The 23,044-nt window shown below is 41.3% G+C and overlaps 1 protein-coding gene across 2 annotated transcripts; it reads left to right on the forward strand.

Annotated features, from left to right (window-relative positions):
* Window positions 1-1,025: 1,025 nt before the first annotated feature.
* det1 (DET1 partner of COP1 E3 ubiquitin ligase) lies at window positions 1,026-19,779 on the forward strand. 2 transcript variants are annotated; one of them, XR_015100736.1, is made up of 10 exons: window positions 1,026-1,248; window positions 8,318-8,674; window positions 11,451-11,717; window positions 11,838-12,050; window positions 13,016-13,239; window positions 17,010-17,139; window positions 17,552-17,742; window positions 17,862-18,053; window positions 18,320-18,453; window positions 18,963-19,103. XR_015100736.1 is itself a non-coding variant. In XM_086109519.1 (9 exons), the coding sequence occupies exons 2-9, from the start codon at window positions 8,426-8,428 to the stop codon at window positions 19,150-19,152; spliced, it is 1,656 nt and encodes a 551-aa protein (XP_085965645.1). In that variant the 5' UTR covers window positions 1,026-1,248; window positions 8,318-8,425; the 3' UTR covers window positions 19,153-19,779. The 2 variants fall into 2 exon arrangements, 1 of the variants encoding a protein (XP_085965645.1); XM_086109519.1 differs by lacking the exon at window positions 18,320-18,453 and having other exon boundaries at window positions 18,963-19,779.
* Window positions 19,780-23,044: the final 3,265 nt, after the last annotated feature.

Here is a 23,044-nt window from a genome sequence, read left to right on the forward strand (position 1 = left end):
GCCACACTTCATTTGGTGCTGCCTGTTCAGGTCCTCCAGATTCCAAGCAGCTCCACTCCGAACTAATCGAGTCCTCCGCTACAGATGCCTATTGGAAAGTGCAAGATCTGAACTTGTATGAACATGTCATTTAACCACAATCAGTGTAAGATTAAGGTTTCTGTAAACAAAAATTAAATACAGACAACAAGTAGTATCATATCCAATTGACATTGTAAAAAACACAGAAAAGTGTGTAGAGGGCTCCAGACTGCCCCTAAATGGTGGCATTTTGCTCCTAAAATTTGAGACAATGCAGCTACTCACACATTCCACCGGTAAATTTGCTGTTTTTTTAATTTCTATTCTTTAAATTTTTTGTTGCTTCACACTTCAACTCATTTAAAAGTAAAATTGTGAAAATGAGTGGTATGAATATTTACTTCGCAAGTCGACTTGCAGTATGCACCCCCAAATGTTCTACTTAAAACCCTGTAATTTCTGGTTAGAGGCCACTGTGCTCCTATTAAAAACTAACCTACATATAATATCAGGGTTTAACACAAATGTGTGGGCTTTGCATTAAAAAACATTTGAAACAGTTAATGTGCATTCTGTCCAAGATGTGCCCGCAGAGATGGAGTAGCCCCCCAAAATATCATATCGGTAAGTGATTTTAGGGTCCAATGGTAGTGAATGGAAATCGATGTCTGGGCCGTTTCGCTTCACTATCCTGCCAATCTTGAGGATAAGCGGTTCAGATAAAGGATGAGTGGATGGATGAATATTTAGTTCATGAGTAAATAAATTATAAATGCTAAATTCAACAAGTGAGTATAAATTATTGTTTGAAAAGTAAAAAAAATGTCATTTTTACATATTACACACACAGTGCAGTTTAAGTAAAGGGGCATCATGTATGCTGTATTTGGACTACTCAGTGCAGTCCTTCTTTAGCCCTGATGAAGAAATGATGGCGCTGTCTAAAAAGATCCAATGCAACCAGTTTGTGCCGTCTTCTTCTCCTTCTTCCGTTCCCTCTTCTTTCCACAACAACGCAACTCACAACAAACAGCGTTTATCTGCTTTGACACAAGAGCTGCATTCAGGAATGCGCTTAAGTATTTTATTCCGTTGAATTTGTAGGACTTCAATGTCGAATTCTCCCGAATCCACGCTTTAAGGTCTTTGGCTCGTGCGCTTAACTTTGTTGCTTGTGTCGGATCAGTTTACTAACTTGACATATCTGCAGAAGATGCCAACAGCACGGTAAGTAAGCGCTGCAGCTGCAAGACCCGCATTGTTTGTTTGACGGCGAGGGCAACGTAGAAGTGACCTGAACAAGTTGCGTTGAATCGTTGTATTTCGTTCAAAGAGGGGCATTGTAATCAACCAGTATTCCTTTCACCCCTTACATTGTCTCATAAGACTCAGAAACAAATGGAAGACAACGAACTTTCCCCCGAGTAGAAATACCTACCTCTCGTGTTTTCAGAAAAAAAAAAAAACGTTGTCAACACCATTGGAAACTTAATACAGCGCCCTTCTGGCTTCAGCCACAAGGCGCCATTTGTTTATTCTTATAGACAACTTAAAACAAACCAGTGTCACACCTGTCCAAAACCTGAGATCATGACAAAAAAATCTAATTTGACAAGTTACACGGTGTAACTTGTCAAATTAGAAATACAGATTTTTGACACAAAATAAACCAGCCCTAGTTTGTTTTATTTCAGCACACAGGTCATTTTAAGCATAATTAAGTCTAAATACAGTTTGTACAAAGATGGTCCCACATTTCCCATTTGCATCGGAAAAGACGTCATGTAATAAAACGCGAAAACATCGAGTCACCTCTTAAACGTACAAAAGAGCATCATTTAAGGGTGTTGTAACTGTTATGGATGATATATTCTCCCAGAATAAAGAGTAGTATCATTTGTTTATTTGTTTGTTTAATGCCATTGATATAGTGATTGTTAGTGCAAAAACAATTTTAAGTGCAATCATCTTTCAATTCTCAAGTGTATTGAACATTTGCATTGATCTTCAATAAATATTAACTACATACCGCCTGTAGTGGGAGAGTAAAATGAAATGACCTTTATCACCTTTACAATGTCCTTCTCTCACCTCGCTGCACAAGGCTGGAATGACATTTTGGGACACCCACATTTGTTGAAGCAATTTGACCTGCCTATCTAGTCTAGAATGAACAGCATTATTATTATTCTTATTCTTATTATTATTGGTTGGTGTAATTTTTCATTTTTGCAATCAAATTAATTTAAGGGTGGTGTCAACGAGCGTTCTTTGTTCCAATTTTCAGGTCCATTTACAAGCCCTTTTCATTTCTTTTGGCCACTCAAGTGTTTGCTTGAAGGTGTACCTAGCCTCGGTGCTGTGCGACTTTAGTTGAATAACTCAATAACAATGGCAAAGAGCTGTTAATTGGACAATCAAAAACGCAGTATAATGGCCGACTGGCGACTGAATTCTTTGAATGACATCACTCGCCCGACATTGCCAAACAAAAGCATTTTCGTTGTTAAGCGCGTATTCATGGCTCTAACTATGAACCTGTGTTGGTTGTGTTAAAAAAGAAATTGACAAAAGTACCCTTAAAAAAGTTTTAGTTGTATTACACAAAATATGGTTGGCCAAGTTTACTTCACACTTGACCTTTAAATTCAGAAAAGACAAGCCCTCTTCAATGAAAGGAATTTTCCTTCCTGCAGGTTTTGCACAATTCATGCACCTCCATGTCTCTGACTTAACAATAAGATGGAAAAAGAAGAATGTCTTTGATTAATGAAGTACTGTACATAATTTCACATCCTTCCATTTACTCTTTCAATGCATGGAATTAAAATATTAACGCTACATTCTTCAGTTCAAGATAATTGCGCATGGAGCTATTAGCAGTTTTATTTCAATGTCCTTTGAGCATTTTCCTGTTTCTTGGAAGGCAATTTCAAAACCTCTTTCCAGGAAAATGGGACTTTGCAGAAACCTTTATATCAAGAATTGCTGCAATTATCTATGAACATCGTGCACTGAACATGGCCTGAGTACATTAAGTAGATTTATTGATGTTCAATCAATACAAAATCACATAATCATATGAAAGTATAATACAATGAATACTATTTGTATAAATAAGGTTCTATTGTTTAGTTACTATGTATTTTTTCATAAGGCGGAGGAAAAAAAATAGTTTGTTTCCGGTAACGTGACCGATCGAGAATTTCTACATCGAAAATGCAGACCGTAAAGTTGTTGGGTTTTTTTTCAAACAACCCTCTACATTTTTGTGTCAAGGGTTTACATCGGTGCAAACTCTGGCGATATTCACGTAGAGCGCGTGCGTCGTTTTCCCTGTCGTCTGTCAACAACATTGAATCATGGCGGCAGCCGCGATCTCCGACGACAGTTTAAACCGCGTTTTCTGTGTTACAGTCGCATGCTCGCACCGTAATGTTAAGAAAATAGCATCCATTGATGTTTCGAAAAAATTCAGCGAACTATTTGATGAACACCAGTATAAACCACGTGAAAATAGCACAGTGTCAATGTGCCTACGGTGAATTCCATGACATTGATGAGATGGATATGTCAGTGTTTCAAGTTTTAAATACTTTACCTGACCGAAGCGATTCGATTTAGATGTATAGAAAAAAACACAAGAAACAGTGGCAAAAGCAGAAAGTGTCGACGTATTCGATGTCATGATGAAAGCAGCACGTTCAAAAAAGGAGAAAAACAAAGAATTTTAGAAGAAAACTCCAAGGTAGGTGGGTCTACAACGTGTAACTAGACAGGTTTTGAGTTCTGAAACAGTGGGAATGTTTTATGTTTTATGGTTATTTTGTTTAAATGTTTGAAGAAAAAAAAATAAAAAGATAAAAAAAAAACTTTTTCCTACCTACCGACCCTATGCTTAAATTTAATAATCTTTTTTGTTTGGCCTAATTTGAATCTTGTCCCAGTTGTCTCGGATCTGTTTTTTTTTTTTTTTTTCATCTCTGTTCTCAACTGTGCCTTGAATGAGCTGGGAGGGGCTGCAAATTCTGGGCCACTTGTTCGATGGGCCATTTTTCTTCCTCTCCTCTGGTTTGTTTTGCATAGTTGAACATCACTAGCATTAGCGGTGGCCCCCTGTTCTCTTCACCATCTGACCGCAGTTAAGCATAGATTCAGCGTCTTTTTACTTAAAACTGATGGCAATGGCTGTGTACGAACCTCACTAAATTCAAGGTAATGCAATTGCACAAATTAATATTAATGCATCAAGGCTTACAAAACAAAATATTTACGAGACGATTTACATTGAGTTGAATATATTGGAGCTGTCAGTTTAGTGTGTTATTATCTGCATTAATTTAAATCAGGGGTGCCCAAACGTTTTGGACCGAAGATCGACTTTTCGTTCAACCAACCTCCAGGGATCGCTCCTTACCACGCACGCGCGTGCACGTGCACACGCACGCGCGCCGTGATGAAAAGCCAAACACGGAAGCAAGCGATGCACTTTTGCAGCCTGTTGACTATCGTAGCTCACACGTATCATTTTAAAGTACTTCCCTCAGCCCTCTAGATTCCTATTCTTTGCCCGTTCCCTCGGTGAATTGTACACAAAGCAAACTCTGAATGAGAATAATGACGATCAAAGAAATAGCGCAACAGCTCTGATCACAAGCTGCAATTGCAGACTGCTGAGCGCGAACAACTTCCGCTGATATATTAGAGCTGTCAAAGATTAAAATATTTAATCTAATTAAAAATGCAACTGTCATAATTAACTCAAATTCACAAAAAATTAATCGTGATTACTCACGCATTTTTGATCGTTTCTGAATTTTTTCTTTTATATTTTTTTGTCCTATTTTTCCCCATCTTAATGCTCTCATCAACGTGGAATCATGAATCAGTTTTCTACGTGCAAAATGCAAATATTTACTGAAATAACTATTTCAATTTTCAATTTTACATGAACATTTTTCACCTGGAGCAGTTATTCACACATAATCTTATCTCTTAACATAATCTCTTATTTGTTTTCAAATCTCTAAATGATCTCGCGCCACCTTACCTCTCTGAGCTCATCCGCCCCTACACACCTGCCCGGCGCCTCAGGTCTGCGGACCAGACATTATTAGAAGTACCAAGAACTAAACTGAGGCTCAGGGGGATCGAGCCTTTTCTGTTGCTGGTCCCTCTCTCTGGAATGACCTCCCACTGAACATTCGGCAAGCCTCCTCGCTGCCCATCTTCAAAACCCTCCTCAAAACTCTCTTGTATTCTTTGGCATTCGACTCAGCATGACTTAGATTTGTTCTTGGTTTTACTGTTTGGTGCTTTCTACCGTCTTTATTACCGATTTGTTTTACTGTTTATTGTATATGTTAAATTGCTCCATGTACAGCAGTTTGTATGCAGCGATGGCTGTTTGAAAGTGCTCTATAAATACAGTTGAGTTGAGTTGAGATAATTTCTCACACAATCTTACTGTCCATCAACAACAGTGAAAAAAATATTTTGTCACACAACAGCTGCTTTAACAGCTCTTTTTATGGAATCAAAACAGAGCAATATAACATTATAAAGTGCACATCTAAGGTAAACTAGTACTCAGCCTATAGTGGATTTAAGCCATGGTTGCATACTTCGTTTTTCTCAAGTTTGCTTTGAACACAGCAGTCAGGCTATGTTGATTCTGTTGGTCCTTCTTGCGCGGATGTCTCTCTACGGTTTTGTGTAGACATCATAACGGATGACTACACTTAGTTCAATGACAACACCGGAGAGGTTTTATTTTCAGTATGGTCGCTACGACTGCACCGCTGAACTCTCAACTTGCTGAGCTCAGCGCACCGTCAGTCAGACGAACCGAGAACCTCCACCCGCTTTATTTATATGGACACGGAACACTGTAACCTTCCACACAAAATAGTTCCAAACAAGAAACAATCGCGTCAGTGGCATACATCGTATTCGACAGGCTGCCTGCTCTTTATTCACCAGAGGCTCATCCTAGTCTCTTATTTCTATCCCGAAACAGTGTCTACTCCCGCTTGGCGTACCTTAGCATTCTCCGCTACGTACAATCTCTACGCAGCTTGTAATGGAGGCTCTCGCTGGCAATCTGTAGTGAGTCGTTAGACGCAATGCGAATGATTTCAGCTTGAGTCGAGCTGTGGACAATGTTGACAGGCTTGCATGCAGTATCCATACATTTAGCGATGGCTTCAGCAAATTTGTTCTTCGTCGTGTCATCCATTTTCTTCGCTTTGAAATGATCCATAGCTGTCTGTCTGAGACGAGGGGGCGGAGTACTCACGTCAGCTGTGTGCTTGGCCATTAAGTGGTATTTCAGACTCGACGTGCTATGATGATAGCTTACGACTGCAAAACATACAGGTAACTTTGGTCTTGTCAGTGGAGCAATCTGGCAACTTTTTAAAAGTAAACTTTCCATTCATAAACTCTTTAAGTATCCGTTTTCGGTGTCTCGCGCTGCCGTGGCTGGCAAAACAAACGTGCGTGGACCTATGCAGCGCGCTTGTTGTTTTCTTTCTGGTTTATTTATAGAGCAACGTAACATCCGCTGTGATGTGTGCCGCGTTAATCTCGCGAGAAAAAATTTAATCCCGTTCAAATTTATTTAAATTAATACCAATAAAAACGCGCTAAACTGACAGCTCTAATATATATATATATATATATATATATATATGCGCGCACACATACACACACAATATGGCTACTGAAAAGAATTATAGTTTGTACATGTACAACTAGCCAAAGTCTCCTCGACTCTAACAAACATGTATTCATATTTGTTTTGTGGATCTAATCGATGTTGAAATACAGTCCAAATGTACATGTTCTGACGACCTTTTATCGCACTTTCAACGTCCCGGACGAGAAGACGGCCAGCGGGACCTGCGTGGTGTTGGTTGGTTTTGGGCAGGGGTCTCCAACCTTTTTTGCCCCACGGACCGGTTTATGTCAGACAATATTTTCACAGAGTGGCATTTAAGGTGTGGCGGATAAATACTACAAAATAATATGGTAAGAGCTTCATGAACACTGTGGTGTTTTCGAGAGATGATAATAAACACGAGGAACGTCTAATCTGGCCCCAACACTCTGATCACTATGGTAATGTTTAATGCCTTCAAAATACGATACAACGCAAATTCAAAGTGCATGAAAATGTCAACTCACCACAATGCTGACTCAGTGCAATTCAATAAAGTGCATTTTCTTTCTGTGCACCCATGGTTTTCATATCCCTTTTAACAGGGCCCATCAGTCCCCTCATCAATTTGACACCATCACTCATTTCTCTCGAGTGTCAGAGCGTGTACTTTGACCGTTGCTTGTTGGGGGCAGCCTAGTTAGGTCTCAAGTTGCATCTTTCTTGTTCCATGTGATTTTTTTCTTCTTTTTTTTTTTTTAGGCCAATTATTATGTCACATGTCTTTGTTGTTGAAACCTTTATCCTTGCTTGGGACCGATAATGATGCACCGCTGGTTTTGCAGCATCAGGCGGCTGACTTTAAAAGGCACCATGGGACATCTGTTGCTACTATGTCAATCGAGAGCAGGGGTGCCCAAGCCCGGTCCTTGATAGCCCCTCTCCAGCCTGTTTTAGATGTCTCACACTTCCAACACACTCCTTGCAAATGATCAGATGATAGTTGAATCAAGTGTGTTGGGGAGGCATCTAAAACAGGCTGGGGATAGGGGCTCTTGAGGTCCAGCCTTGGGCACTCCTGATCTAGAGCGTCAGATGTCCCTTGGTCAGTTTTTTTTTGTTTGTTTTTTTTTTAAATGAGAAAATATGGGACACGGTAGATAAGACAATTTTAATTACCGGTAGTGTTTCATTTTGACAAATTGAATATGATAAGGCTGCGCGTTGATCGACTGGTTAGCACATCCGCCTCACGGTTCAGTGGTTGTGGGTTCAAATCAGGGCACGGGCCTTCATGTGTGGAATTTGCTTGTTCTCCATTCGGAAAATCGGGCTCAGGACATTCAAGGTTGAATCATCCAGGTATTGCTCCCGTATTCTGGATACATTGGCCTGGGCATGCTCAAATATGACCAGGACTACAAAGTTTGAAGTGTTGGAGTCCTGGCTAGGATATCGTTCTTAAATTGTGCAAACAATATTTTGAGTAGTGGATAAGGAGCAGAGCCTGAAACGTGCTGTGCGTGACAGTTACTCAGGGATAACTGTTCCCTGTAATCACAGTCTGTGATTGAATTTTGCAGTTGTAGTTTAAAAGTAGCATGTCATAACAGATTTTCTGTTTCTCCATTTCAGTTTTTCCTAAACAATGAGGTAGCTGGGCACTGATGTAGTTGTTCAGCCGCTCCAGCTGTCCACACCATCTACTGAATAAGCAGAGCTTTGAGTCAATACTCCGAAGTGATGGATGAGGACACACCCACCCTTAAGCCCAGACGCATCCAGAATCAAAATGTGGTCCATCGTCTTGAGAAGCGTAGAGTCTGTTCGGGCCGACCAGGAGCTCATTGGTACCGAGTACGCTGTTTCCACCAGAACCTGTTTCCCAACTTTACGGTAGTCAATGTGGAAAAGCCTCCTTGTTTCCTGAGGAAGTTCTCACCTGATGGACGCTGCTTCATCGCTTTCTCATCTGACCAGACATCTCTGGAGGTAAAATTTGGTTTATTGATTCAAGTATAAAATAACTCTTTTTCACACCCCTTGAATGTAATTCGGGACAGACCAATATTCTGAATTTTGACAAATGTCAGCACCGGTCTGGGCGGCACAGTGGTCAACTGGAAATCACCTTGGCCTCAGCGCAGCGGTGCAGGGTTTGATTCCGGCTTTGGCCTTCCTGTGTGGAGTTTGCAAGTTCTGCCCGTGCCTGTGTGGGTTTTCTCCGGGTACTCTGGTTTCCGCCCCACATTCCAAAAACATGCATGGCAGGTTAATTGATCACTCTAATTTGTTACTTGGTGTGAATGTGAGTGTGGATGGTTGTTCGTCCATGTGTGCCCTGCGATTGGCTGGCAACCAGTTCAGGGTGCAACCCGTCTACTGCCCGAAGACAGCTTGGATAGGCTCCAGCACGCCCATGACCCTTGTGAGGAGAAGCACATTAGAAAATGGATCAAAGGATCAGCACTGGCTATATTGTTAAAAATATAATGGCCAATAAGAGATCACTTTAAAACTTCAGGGAGCTGTTGACAGTGGTTTGAAAAAGTGTTTGTCCCTTATTAATTTTTATTTTTCTTGCATGATTTTCACATTTGAACATCAAACACATTTGAATATGATTCAAAATGCAGTTTTAAATTTTAGGTTTTTGTTATTAAGGGAGGAAAAAAAATACATTGCCCTCTAGGAATAGGGATTGCCCCTAAAAATCACTGGTTGGGCCACCCTCAGAAGCAACAACCAAAATCAAGGTTTTTCTGTAACTAGCAATGAGTCCATATCTCTGTGGAGATATTATGGCCCACTCTTCTAGCACAATTGCTTTAATTCGGAAACGCTGGAGGGCTTTTGAGTTTGAGCAGCCTTTTAAAGGTTAGTCCACTGCATTTCAATCAGATTCAAGTCTCAACTTTGACTAGGACACTCCATTATTATTATTATTATTATTATTATTTCAAGCCATTGAGAAGTTGACTTGCAGTGGACATTCAGAGAGAGCCAATCAGGACCTTTCGATATGTCTCGGCCCTCCACCCACCCTCCTGAAGCCTACACCTTCCATCGGTTGACTATTCCCACAATTCCCTCAATTCCCTCACCTCCTCCTCCACAGGCATGTCACTGTTCCCTTTGTCCCTGCCCACCACATTCATTGTCGTCCTTCTGGAGACATGTCAGAGCTGCCCTGTCCTGTAACAGCATAGCACAACTGTCAAGTGGGGTCGAGACATTGGGCTTCTGCCCTAAACTGTCGCCCAGAGCAAATGGTTTTGTCTGCCCGTGACCTTCCCCTCCAGATGGATTCCCATAAGCTAGCCGCCAAGTTCATTGGGCCTTTTGAAGTTGAAAGCATCATTAACCCATCCGCCGTCCATCTAAACCTTCCAACCTCCCTCCAGATCCACTCCACTTTTCATCGATCCATACCCTCAGATGTTCATTGAATGTTGAATGTTGAAAACGAGCCTTTGTGTTCCTTGACAGCAGTGGTTTTTCAAAGTCAAAAGTCAGCTTTATTGTCAAATATTCTCTATGTACAACATACAGCACAGCTGAAATGTCTTTCCTCTCAACCACAGTGCCAACATGCAGTGCATTAAAAATACACACAGCTAAAAATAAGGGCAGCGAAAACTGAACTGTATAAATATAAACAAATATAAACAATAAATAGCAATCAACAGACAACCAAGGGCATGTGTGATTATTGCGGGTTGAAGTTAGGTAGTGAATTGTTTAAGTGCAAAAAGCGGATGTCAGAAGCTGAGGGGGGAGGGTCACACACAGTCTGTGGCAGTTTATTTGCCTGGGAACTCTTCCTCGCCATTTTTGGCCAATGTCTTTCTTTTGGTAGAGTTGTGAACACTGACTTGAACTGAAGCCAGCGAGGTTTGGAGTTCTTTGGGCGTTGCTCTCGGTTCTTTTGCAACCTCCTGGATGTGTCGGCAATTTTAGCTGGTTGACCACTCTGGGAATGGTTGCCACTGTTCCCAGTTTTATCCATCTGTGGATAATGTCTGTGACAGTGGTTTGCTGAAGCTGCATTGTCTTGAAAATGGCTTTGTAACCTTTTCCACACTGATGGATTTCAATAACTTTTTTTTTCTAATTTCTTCTTGAATTTCTTTGGATCGTGGCATGATGCATTTGTTTCTTGAGATCTTGTAACCTTCACTTCGTCAGAGAGATTCTATTTATGTGATTTCTTGATTCAACAAATGTGGTGCTTGGTTGTTGCCTGTGAAATTGAACTCAGCTTTCCCAAAACTGTCGCTAGTCACAATTAATTTGTGATTTAACAAAACGCAATTACTTTTACACCTAGGGACAGGTAGTTTTGGATTTTTTATTTATTTTTGCGCATTTATAAATTGCATTGGCTTTTATTTAGAAGCTGTATTTTGTATTTCCTTGGGTAGTCTCTGTGTGAAATCAAAATAGTTTGATAAATCAGGGAGGGGGCAAACACTATTTGACAGCATTATACATGTGTTGATCTTAAACAATGATGTGTGGACAAATAATAATAATTTGAAAATCGGGCAAATACCTTTTGACGACATTGTAACGGGTAGACACAGTTTTAAAATCATTCATTTATTACGTCACAAAAAACTGGCATTGTAACAGGAAGGAGTGTCTTTTTTTCTAATTTCAACTTTCTTGTGCCAGACTGATATGAGCTGGTCAGAAGCTGTTGACCACAATTTACAAAGACCTCTTACTGTATCCATTGATCATTTATCCAGTATTTGTCTTGCAGATTTATGAATACCAAGGCTGCCAAGCTGCTCAGGACCTGCTGAGAGGCCAGGAGGGTGAGACTCTTTTAACAGCCAATGACCAGCGCTCCCTCAATATCCGAGGCCGCCTATTTGAACGGTTTTTCTCCTTGCTCTATGTCACTAATGTGGCATCAAATGGAGAGCACCTCAACCGCGAATGTAGCCTCTTCACCGATGACTGCCGCTATGTCATTGTCGGCTCAGCCGTGTATGTCCCCGAGGAGCCACAACCGTACTTCTTTGAGGTACAGCATCAAAGATCTTAACTGCCGTGCAAGATTAAAAATCTCTCTCTCTCTCTCAATATATAAAAATCACTTTATACAGTGTGTTGTTGTTCAACATATGCTGTCTTCTGCCAACAGGTTTATCGCAACAACGAATCTGTGACTCCTAATCCTCGCTCCCCTTTAGAGGACTATTCCCTCCACATCATCGACCTCCATACGGGCAGACTGTGTGACACCAGGTCCTTTAAATTTGACAAGATCATCCTGTCCCACAATCAGGGCCTCTACCTCTACAGAAACATCCTGGCTGTGCTGTCGGTCCAGCAGCAGACCATACATGTCTTTCAGGTAGTCAGATTTTTCTGGCATGACGCACCTAACGTTGCAAATTACTGGCAATACCCAAAGCTATCAATTGCAGATACAATTAGGCAATTCGGAAAGAATCTAGTAACATCCCCTAACTCAGGGATCGGCAACTCAAAATGTTGAAAGAGCCATATAGGACCAAAAAAAACAAAAACAAAATTGTCTGGAGCTGCAAAATAAATAAATAATAAATAAAGGCCTTATCGCGAAGGAAACATATGCTTTATGTATCTATGTGAGCTATATTAGCCTACTATCAAAATGACTAAGTTGCCTGCAAATACACAATGAGCCTCCATGATTAAATGTTTTTTTTCCCTGCATTGCATTCTGTCGAGCAGGGGTGCCCAAACTTTTTTGACCGAACATCTACTTTTCGATCAACCAACCTACCGCGATCGACCAGTTACCGCACACACTTACCAACACATGCCGACCTACCTTCGTCGAGACCCGACGCCAAGGCATGGGACGCACTTTTGCAGCGTGTTCACCATCATAGCTCACGTGCACCGTTTTCAAATGCTTCTCTCAGCCCTCCACATTCTCATTCTTTGCCAGTACCCCCGGTGAATTGTGCATGAAAGGCTGTTTTGTTTCCTGTTTTTTTGGGGGGGGGTTTTTTGCAACAGCCAACTGCCTGGCATGCCGCTCTGCTAATCGAAACGCGTCACAGGCTATGACGCAAATCTTCGTTTACAGAAACGTTGAAATTTAATATTTATTGTACACATTTTTACAGCATCGGAAAACGTTAAGAATATTTGTGTCATGTTTTTCCTCCTACTGAAACCATATTAAAACAAAAAAATATATTTCCCTCCCACATCTTTTTCCATTTTCGAACATTTTTGAAAAAGCTCCAGGGAGCCACAAGGCTCACATGCAGCTCTGGAGCCGCTGGTTGCCGACCCCCGTCCTAAGTCTTTCCCTCTACTTTGCAGGTGACTCCGGAGGGAACGTTTCTGGATGTCAGGACCATAGGGCGGTTCTGCTATGAGGATGACCTCTTGACTCTTTCGGCTGTTTACACAGAGACTCAGGCTGAGAGCCAGCCGGGCGTCCCGCGTCTCTACACAGACAAAACGATCAACTCTCTTAAGCACAGGCTGCTGGTCTACCTGTGGAGAAAGGCTGAACAGGATGGCAGTGCGACTGCAAAAAGGAGGTACAGATTTGGGCTTTTTGGCCTTTTCAACACCAACATTTTGAAACAAGTTTTTTAAAGCTGCTTCAAACTTATTGTTTAATGTAAAAGCGGGAGCCACACTAATCTTAAATGATGCTGATAATAAGATGCATTGCAACTACAGTCAAACCTCGGTTTCCGACCATAATCCGTTCCAGAAGGCTGTTCGAAAACCGAATTGTTCGAAAACCGAAACCATGTTTCCCATTAGAATCAATGTAAAAAATTTTTAATCCGTTCCAAGTCTAGAAAACAACTTTTTTTAAAGCATTTTTTCAACTGTTTTACACCATAAACTGTATACATGAGTAATAAGAGAGCAGGTTACAACAAACTACAAACATTTTGTATGTTTTATTTTTATCAATTTTAACATAAACATTGACATTGTAACATAAAAATTGAACATCTCTCTCTCTCTCTCTCTCTCTCTCTCTCTCTCTCTCTCTCTCTCTCTCTCTCTCTCTCTCTCTCTCTCTCTCGCTCTCTCATCGTGACAATTGTAGATTGCATTCTTTTACACCTTGAATTTATAAACCCTAAAGTAATGGCTGTAACTATGGACGCTCTCTCTGCAATCCTACACTACGGTATGAGGTAGCATCCCTCCATCCATTTTCTGAACCGCTTTATCCACACAAGTCCAGTCTCGTCCATGTTAAAAGTTTGCTGGCGAAGACAATCCTCGGCCTTGATGAGATTCAATCAAACACAACTTTAAACTTTTCGGCAGCTTCCTTGTCTGAACTGGCTGCCTCCCCATGACGAATCACTTCTTTTCCTCAACTTTTTGAACCATCCTCTGCTTGCTTTAAAATCAAACTCTTCAGGAGCAATGCTAGGATCCTTTTTTTTTTTTTATCAAATCTCCATACAATTGTCTTGTTTTGCCACAAATCATATCTTGGCTAAGACTGTCCCTTGCTAGCTGTTTATCATTTATGAAAATAAGGTTTCTCCACTTCCTCTGATATTTGTGGCCTTGGTTCACTAAACAGTGGCGGCCCGGTAGTCCAGTGGTTAGCACGTCGGCTTCACAGTGCAGAGGTACCGGGTTCGATTCCAGCTCCGGCCTCCCTGTGTGGAGTTTGCAAGTTCTCCCCGGGCCTGCGTGGGTTTTCTCCGGGTGCTCCGGTTTCCTCCCACATTCCAAAAACATGCATGGCGGGTTGATTGGACGCTCAAAATTGTCCCTAAGTGTGAGTGTGGGCGTGGATGGTTGTTCGTCTCTGTGTGCCCTGCGATTGGCTGGCAACTGATTCAGGGTGTTCCCCGCCTACTGCCCGAAGACGGCTGGGATACCCCGTGACCCTAGTGAGGATCAAGCGGTTCGGAAAATGGATGGATGGATGGTTCACTAAACACACGAGATCCTTGAGCCACATCACTGGCTTTATGATGGTCTTTCTTTTTTAGGATGCTGCTGATTTCAGCATGCCAAATTCCTTAGCCAACACAGACACACAATAATTTCACTATTAAATCTTTCTTAAATTCAATCGTTTTGCGCACTATTTTCCTCTTTTTTTCAGCAGCTTTACGACTTCCACTTGCTTTCTTTGGTGCCATGCAGAAATAACAGTCCAATTTGCGTCAATCTCAACAAACACGTCTGCTTTTTTAAAAATCTTTATTGAACACGTCTGCTCACAATGGACGCTCTTTTTTTTTTTTTAAATCTTTGAACACGTCTGCTCACAACGGAGGCGTCACTTCTTCATCAACCCGAGAAGCGTCACTTCCTCGTGTAAGGAAGTGGAGAGAAGTCGAGTGGCGCATTCAACTGCGCTCAGTTTGGTCGAGAACCGAATTTCGGTCGTAATCCGAGGCATCCAAAACTTTAAATTTTTGGTCGAAAACCGATTTGGTCGAGAACAGAGACGTTCAAAAACCGAGGTTTGACTCAATTTCGATTGACCACAATCTTTTCTGTGACACGGGTCAACTTAAATTCGTTCATGAATTCCTGACTGTCGCCATCAATGCAGTTAATACATGAAATTCGATAAAATACCAGGGACACTCGACCCGTATAAAACCGATGTCAGGAAAGTAAAAAACATGTTTAGAAAATAAGACACAGAAAAATAAATGAAACATCAACATCTCAATCTGAGGTAAAAGCCGGAGGAAAAACAAGCGTGTTTCAATAGAGGATTTTAATTAAAACAGCAATTGAATTGGCCTGTCTAAGGTGCAGAGGCAGCGCATCCCACAATTTTGGAGCAGCATCTGAAAAACCGCGTCCCCTGAATGTTTTCCCTTTGATTTTGATATGGTGAGCAAGCATTGCTATGACGACCTCAGGTGATGCGCCAGGGTGTAGGGCAAGAGCAGGTCAGACAATTACTGTGGGGCGAGCCCATGTAGGAACTTAAAAACAAAAAAGAGAGTTTTAAAATCAATACTGAACCGAACTGGAAGCCAGTGCAATAACTTTAAAATCAGAGTGATGTGCTGTCATTTTTTTTTTTTTTTTTTTTTTTGCCATAAAAGCCATGCTGAAACATTCTGCACTAAATATTCTAAATATTGTCCTTTAAACATTATAGCGACATGTCACATTGCCGATTGATCGCAAAACACATTTCATAATGGTATGCGTTGCAATCACCATGCACTGGTGCAAAACCATTTACCACAAATGTCCTACCTGTGTCATCCTCATGTCCCAGTGTTTAAAAGAGGTTCATTTTAAAAAAAACATAAACATAACAGTGGGTGAAATGGTCCAAATCATAACTTTCTTTCTTTGTTGAACCCCATTCAAAGTTGGTACCCGAAGAAATCCCCTCACTCATGGCACACCACGCATTCCGGAGTTCTGCAAGTGGTCTGAGTGCAAGAACACTTTTTGTACATTTCTTCAAAAGAATTTAAATAATCAACATCAGCATTCTCTTTGTCCCACTGGAGCAGATGTATTTAATAATAATAGATTTTATTTTCATTTCTTATAAAATACAAAACATTTCACCAAACCTTGGGTTTGAGACCGAACAAGTGATATGAAAGCAAACATTTAAAGTGTAAACTAGCCACTTGACCTGGTGATTGTAAACATACTGCATACATTATAATAATAAATGTAATACAACCACACAGACAGTTCTTTAGTTACGCGCGGCAATGACGCGACATCGTCTTCACCAGACATCTCGTTTCCCCGTCATCCAAACCCAATTCCAATGAAATTGGAACATTGTTCATCCATCGATCCATTTCATAATCCGCTTATGCTCACGAGGGTTGCAGGCATGCTGTAGCCTATCCCAGCTGTCTTGGGGCAGTAGGCGGGGGACACCGTGAACTGCTTGCCAGCCAATCGCAGGACACACAGAGACGAATAACCATTCGCTCTTTCGGAAATTGTTGCAGCAACAAAATTCAAAGTTAATGATTATTTGCAAAAAACAATTAAGTTTATTAGTTTCAAAATGAAACATATTGTCTTTGGAGTGTATTCAATTAAATATAGGTTGATCATAATTTAAAAATCATTATATTCCTTTTTTATTTATGTTTAACACAATTTTCCAACTTAATTGGAATAGGATTTGTACATCCATTCTTTCATTTTCTGAACCAATAATCTTTGCGTAATTATGTTTTGCATGAAAAATGTTTTCGCAAAAAACGAATACCGGTACATAGTCCTGTGTGGTTTGACGGATATTTAAATATACTTTTTCTTGCAACGGTAGCTGCTGGGTTTTATTTTTTCATATTATTCTGAATCTTCCTGTTAGATTTTTCCAGTTTTTCGATCAGCTGAGGAGACTAAGGATGTGGAAGATGCAGCTGCTGGATGAGCATCATCTCTTTATTAAATACACAAGTGAAGATGTGGTTACACTCAGGGTCACAGACCCCTCACAGGTACACACACACACACACACACACACGTGTGCGTGCACACACGCTCTTTGTTGGGTTTTTCCTATTGCCTCATGCCTTTTGTTGTCTGTGCTGTATGAAAAGGATTCCTTTTTTCTTGTCTCCAAGGGCCTTCTCTTCTTAAGACTTGGTTCAGTCCTGTGACTCATTCAGGATATCAACAGAACAATTTAATTAAACCATATTTCTGTGCATTGAAAAAAAAATTCTTTTCCCAAACGTACACGAGAATGTTTAAGACTCCTGCAGCGTCTTGGCATTCCGAGCTGCAGTATTGCTTTTTTTTTCTTTCACTCCTTGCTATTTTTTTTTCACTCCTTCGTATTACAGTCAATATTTCCCCATTTATTCTACCTTGAATCTCTCAAAAGAAAACCTCTTCTTTCTGTGGCAGCCATCTTTCTTTGTTGTGTACAACATGGTGTCGACCGAGGTGCTGGCTGTCTTCGAGAACACTTCCGATCAGCTGCTGGAGCTGTTTGAGAATTTCTGCGACCTGTACAGAAACGCCACGCTGCACAGCCAGGCTGTCCAGTTCCCCTGTTCAGCTTCTTCAAATAACTACGCTCGACAAGTCCAAAGGAGGTGCAATGAAGGGAAACCACACTGCTATGAATAGATTTTATTTATGTACTTTTCAATAGCAGGATTGAAATTTAAGACTGCTGACTCAGTGTTGATTCACATCTCTGTCTGTGACTCAGATTCAAAGACACCATTGTGAATGCCAAATATGGCGGCCATACAGAGGCGGTGCGCCGGCTGCTGGGTCAGCTGCCAATTAGTGCGCAATCCTATAGCAGTAGCCCTTACCTCGACCTGTCACTGTTCAGCTACGATGACAAGTGGGTGTCCGTGATGGAGAGGCCGAAGACCTGCGGAGACCACCCAATCAGGTAGCGATCAAATTGGGGGGAAATTGCCACCGTAAAGCGGTATCTTCACTGATAAGTTCTGCATCTTAACCGTGTTTCGCGTTACAAGCCACCGCTCAGTCAATTTTACTCTGACAGCAAGCAAAAATTGGGCTTACTAGTGAACTTCAGACACTAGTTGGCAGCAGCAAACTTTACAACATCCGCTCAGTTCACACAATTTTAACGCGCAGTGAGTCTGTTGTGGTTTTTCCATTTTTATTTATTTATTTATTTTTTGTTCTAAGGTATTTTGCCGTATATTTTTCAAACCATGGGTCCTGCAAAATGAGTGAATAAAGACTGAAACAGCAGACCAGGATGTTATAATATTTCCAAGCACCGAACGTCACCCCATTAAAAGATGGAGTCGGTGCAAAAAGTGAGTAGAGTGGAAAATATGAAGAAAAAAGACCCCAATCAAAATTAAAATCTGAGAAAGTGATGTGAAAAAATACAACAATTAAGAAACTGTTTATTTCTTTATATTCCATTTTATTGGTGTTACAGGGTTACAATACAATGTTGTAAAGCGCTATTTTCCATACTGTATATTCACGACCATACGGCGCACCGTATTACAAGGCACAGCCTGTTATGGGTGCTATTTCTATCGTTATCACATACACAAGGCACACTGTATTATTGGACGCAGGCATGGTAAGACGCACGCTAGCTTAAATAATACGGTAGCATGCATGCATACTTATGTTTTTAAAAAGGCAGCGGGAGCAAAACTGAGTTCGGTTGTACTGTGTGTGTGTGTGTGTGTGTGTGTGTGTGTTGCTGGAAACAAAAAAAGCATTCCCATTCATTTCAATGGAGAAGCTGCAGCTGGGGTCAAAAATGACTTTCAAATGCATCACAAAGTTGTCTTGTCACACACACCAGGTTCTATGCACGTGACTCTGGCCTCCTGAAGTTCAAGATCCAGGCAGGCTTGCTCGGACGGCCGGTCAACCACGCTGTGCGGCGCTTGGTGGCTTTTACCTTCCACCCTTTCGAACCCTTTGCCATTTCTGTCCAGCGCACAAATGCTGAGTATGTGGTCAACTTCCACATGAGGCATGTTTATGCATGAGGAACAAACAGGAGGACACATTTCAAATAGACATTTTTAGGTACAAAGACCGGGGTGACGCTTCTTGATGGGAACAGCCATCAATGTTTACGCCACCGCTCTCTCTTTGTTCGGCGGTCAGTTGGCCTTTTTCTCTGTAGTAAGGACTCAAATTTGCCTCCTCCTCCCCAGCCAAAAACACTTAAAGATGGATAAGTAACACTCAGTAACTGATGGAGTTCTGCAAGAAAGTACTTGGGAACTGTCTCTCGCTGAACATCCAAGAGGAACCAATGATTGTTTATACTGGGAATTGTACATCAAATGGTACCACAAGCACGTCATTTTATAAAGTGAGGAAAAGACATTTAAATTATTTTTTTTACTCGGTTGGTTTTTATGCATACGTAATGTTTGTTTTATCGTAATAAACTGATCACTTCGTTTTTTTTATATTGTATTTGTGTTTTGCTTACTTAAACCAAGAAGGGTAAAAAAAAAAAAAAAAAACAACTGACAGAAGTAACAATAGGCAACCGGTTCTTCTAAATGCTGGACTTATCTTTTACTTATCTATATATCTTTTGGGTTAAAAACTGCTTTGTTGACTCTCTGTTGTTGTTAAATGTGCAAAATGAGGGCAACTGGCATGTTTGTTTGTTTTTTTGCCTTGATGTTTTATGATGAATGACAAATGTTCTGTTCTGCGTGAGCACCATTTATTCTTCTTGCAGTCAGCGCCATGGGATTTTAATGGGATTCTTCGTATGATTTCACAGCAGCAGTATTGGCATATGAATTGGGAGAAAGGTTACCGGAGTGGTGTCACAAAGAACATATTAAGACTTCTCTGCTATGCCTTCATGCGCTGCTGCATAGATTCTTTCGGGATCCACTATAGCTCCATTGTCACGGCCATCTTGATGTTCCCCACGCCCTTAAAACGGGCCCACCGAGCATGTTACAACTCCACCTACTGAGAAATCTTGGACAAAAACCTTCTTTCTTTAGCAAAAGCCCCAAAGTTGAGTTATGGTGGATGGGTCTTCAGGCATGACAGTGACCAAAAAACACATCAGTCCAGCAACAAAGGTGTGCCTCAAGAAGCATGAAATGATCTAGTCAGTCTCCAGACTTCAACCCAATAGTGAGTTGAAGCCTTGAAATGGCATCGCTCTGTTTAGACCAGGGGTCGGCAACCCAAAATGTTGAAAGAGCCATATTGGACCAAAATAAACAAAAAACAAATATGTCTGGAGCCTCAAAAAATAAAAAGTCTGATTATGAAGGCAACACATGCTGTAGGAATCTATATGAGCTACATTAGCCTACTATCAAAATGACGAACTTGGCTACAAATACACAATGAGCATTCATGATTAAAAGTTTTTTTCCCCCTGCAGTTCATCCTGTAGAGGTTACCGTTACCACACACGCATGCCGTAATGAGCACCGGCCATAAAGGCTACTAAGATGAACGAGGCACGGGCACTTTCGCAGCGTGCTAACGATCGTAGCTCACGTGTACCGTTTAAAAATGCTTCTCTTGGCCGCCCAGATTCCCATTCTTATTTCTTAGCAAGTACCCTCGGTGAATTGTACATGAAAGGTAGCTAGTTTTTTTTTTTTTTTAAACAACAGCCCCCTGACTGACATCCGGCCCTGCTAAAAGAAATGTGTGTCGCAGGCTATGACGCAAATATTCATTGACGAAATGTTGACATTTAATATTTATTCAACACATTTTTACAGCATCAGAAAACGTTACTGTTTGTGTCATGTTTGTCCTCTGACATAAACCGTATTAAAACAAAAAAATATTTCCCTCCCATCTTTTTCCATTTTCAAGCCGCGTGTTGCCGACCACCGGTTCAGACCAACAAAGGGTTTTCCAACAGTAGGCTACGAACTTTGACAAGCTTTTTTTCTCTCAGTAAAATTCACTGCAACGCTCATTTTTTTAAAACACACTTTTCACTCAATTATAACAATCATAAAACTGAATTTCTTATTTCTATTTCTAACTTTGATATTCAACACTGGATCAAATAATTACCCCCTCTTATTGTGTCTGGTCTCAGCATTGCGAAAACAACAAATGGATTTGTGGCCTCAGAATTGAGCTTGGATTGGATGGCGGTCACGCAGCCTGCAAACAAATGTGCTGAATATTCAGCAACATTAAGCACTCAGAACGTATTCACAAATATGCAAATGGTCTGACACACCTCCTCTCGCAACCTCTTACAACACCTCTGACATGAATGCCAAGTTGCTGATACATAACGTGTGTAACAAACAGACATGAAGGCACATGTCCGTCCAGCTGCAAGGGGTCACGGTGGTACGAGGAGCAGGTGCTGAGGGATTAAGTGTTCCTCTAGGTTTAGCCTCTGGTTACACACCACGGTGAACCTGTGAGGCGTGTGTGCGCGTGAGTCTGGAAGACTGCACAATGGCGCTTCAGGGCTACACAAGAAGTATTCACCGATGGAAAGATGAAAGGAGATGATGGCCATGTAAAAAGTGGTGAGACTGGTGGAAATGAGAAAGCAGCAATGCCAGATCTGATGGCTATATTATCACAATCTGGTCAAGATGTGAAACCCAAGATTTTATTCCCTGCGACTAGCGGGGGCAATGTTATGTCATTGTCATTATATTTGTTTGCGTAAACTGATGTTTGACAACATGCTGTGATAATCATCTAATTACAGAAAGCTCACACAGCAGGCCCACAAACAGGACGCATCATCTGCTGTTTAGTCCACGAAGAAAGATTAGCGGGGAAAAATGTATTGTCTACGTCTATTGTGTGGTTTTTACTCTAGTGCTGTTTTCCCGCAATTAGCCTTTGAGCACCGTTTGATTTTGAACGAGTATGTCTTAAGCCATTCCGCATACAGTTTAGCAGAATAGCAAACGAATGCTTACATTAAATGTAATATATCATCCAAGTGAAGCACCCAATTTAAATCCCATTGTACGACCCTACTCCTAAGAAACCGGTAAAGCCAGCGTTTTCGCTTTCACCTTGGTTGGTTGCTATGGTTGCCTAGTAACCTAGTCTTTTCTAATTGCGGTCGTCTTGGCAACAGCACAAGCAATGTAATCCAGAAAAGGCCACAATCCTGAATGTTTCTACTGCGTCCCACTTCTCCGAGCACAATGCGGTGGTAACCTTCAAATAAATATGACCCATACAATTAGTTGTGCAGTGTGAGCTTTCATTTTAGCCTTTTATCCAACAACAATTACAGTACAAAACATGGCAAAGACCCTTTGGAAGCTTCTCAATTCTGGACCTTGAACCTGTAGCTTTACATTAGCCTTTTAAATTGATGCACATTAACATGGCATTACCTGACACGGGTGGTCATGGATATTACATTTTTGAACAGCTGTGAAGTACTTGTTCCGTTTAACATAAGGAGCTTGTTGGAACGCATGGCTCTGCTTCAGCGGAGCATTACAAACTGACAATAAATTTGCTGGTTGACCGCATCGGTGTTTGGTGAACAGCAGATTGGCAGGGGAGGGGGGGGTTGACGGTGTTACCTTTATAGGTGCTATTTTTACATGCTTCCCATGTCAAGGTCTGAAAGACTGAGGGGGGGAAAAACACGTGAGAGTCGCACTGCAAGGCATACGTTTGCTTTAAGTTTGCTGAAAGCCGCATAGTGCATGCTGAGGCAAGAGCAGCTAATGATACGGGTTCAAGGTAGCGACTGAAATAAAGGTCACAGCAGATTTACCAGGGTGGATTTTATTACACACCCCCACCCACACACACACACACACATGCAAACACACATTTTGCCCCCCCCCACCCCCAACCTGGCTTTCTATATGAAGCAGACAAGTCCCTTGATGACCACAATTCTATTAGTCTATAGATGGCAGCTACGTTCGC

Source organism: Hippocampus guttulatus, chromosome 4, assembly GCF_054856545.1.
Source record: "Hippocampus guttulatus isolate MCC_2025c chromosome 4, RoL_Hgut_1.0, whole genome shotgun sequence".
In the NCBI taxonomy this organism is placed as follows: domain Eukaryota; kingdom Metazoa; phylum Chordata; class Actinopteri; order Syngnathiformes; family Syngnathidae; genus Hippocampus; species Hippocampus guttulatus.

What these genes read in the sequence shown, in the direction of transcription:
- det1 (XM_086109519.1), top strand. Translation starts at nt 8,426, where the DNA reads ATGGATGAGGACACACCCACCCTTAAGCCCAGACGCATCCAGAATCAA. An exon ending in CTGACCAGACATCTCTGGAG is followed by an intron (nt 8,675 to 11,450) that starts GTAAAATTTGGT and finishes TTTGTCTTGCAG; the next exon opens with ATTTATGAATACCAAGGCTG. An exon ending in AGACCATACATGTCTTTCAG is followed by an intron (nt 12,051 to 13,015) that starts GTAGTCAGATTT and finishes TCTACTTTGCAG; the next exon opens with GTGACTCCGGAGGGAACGTT.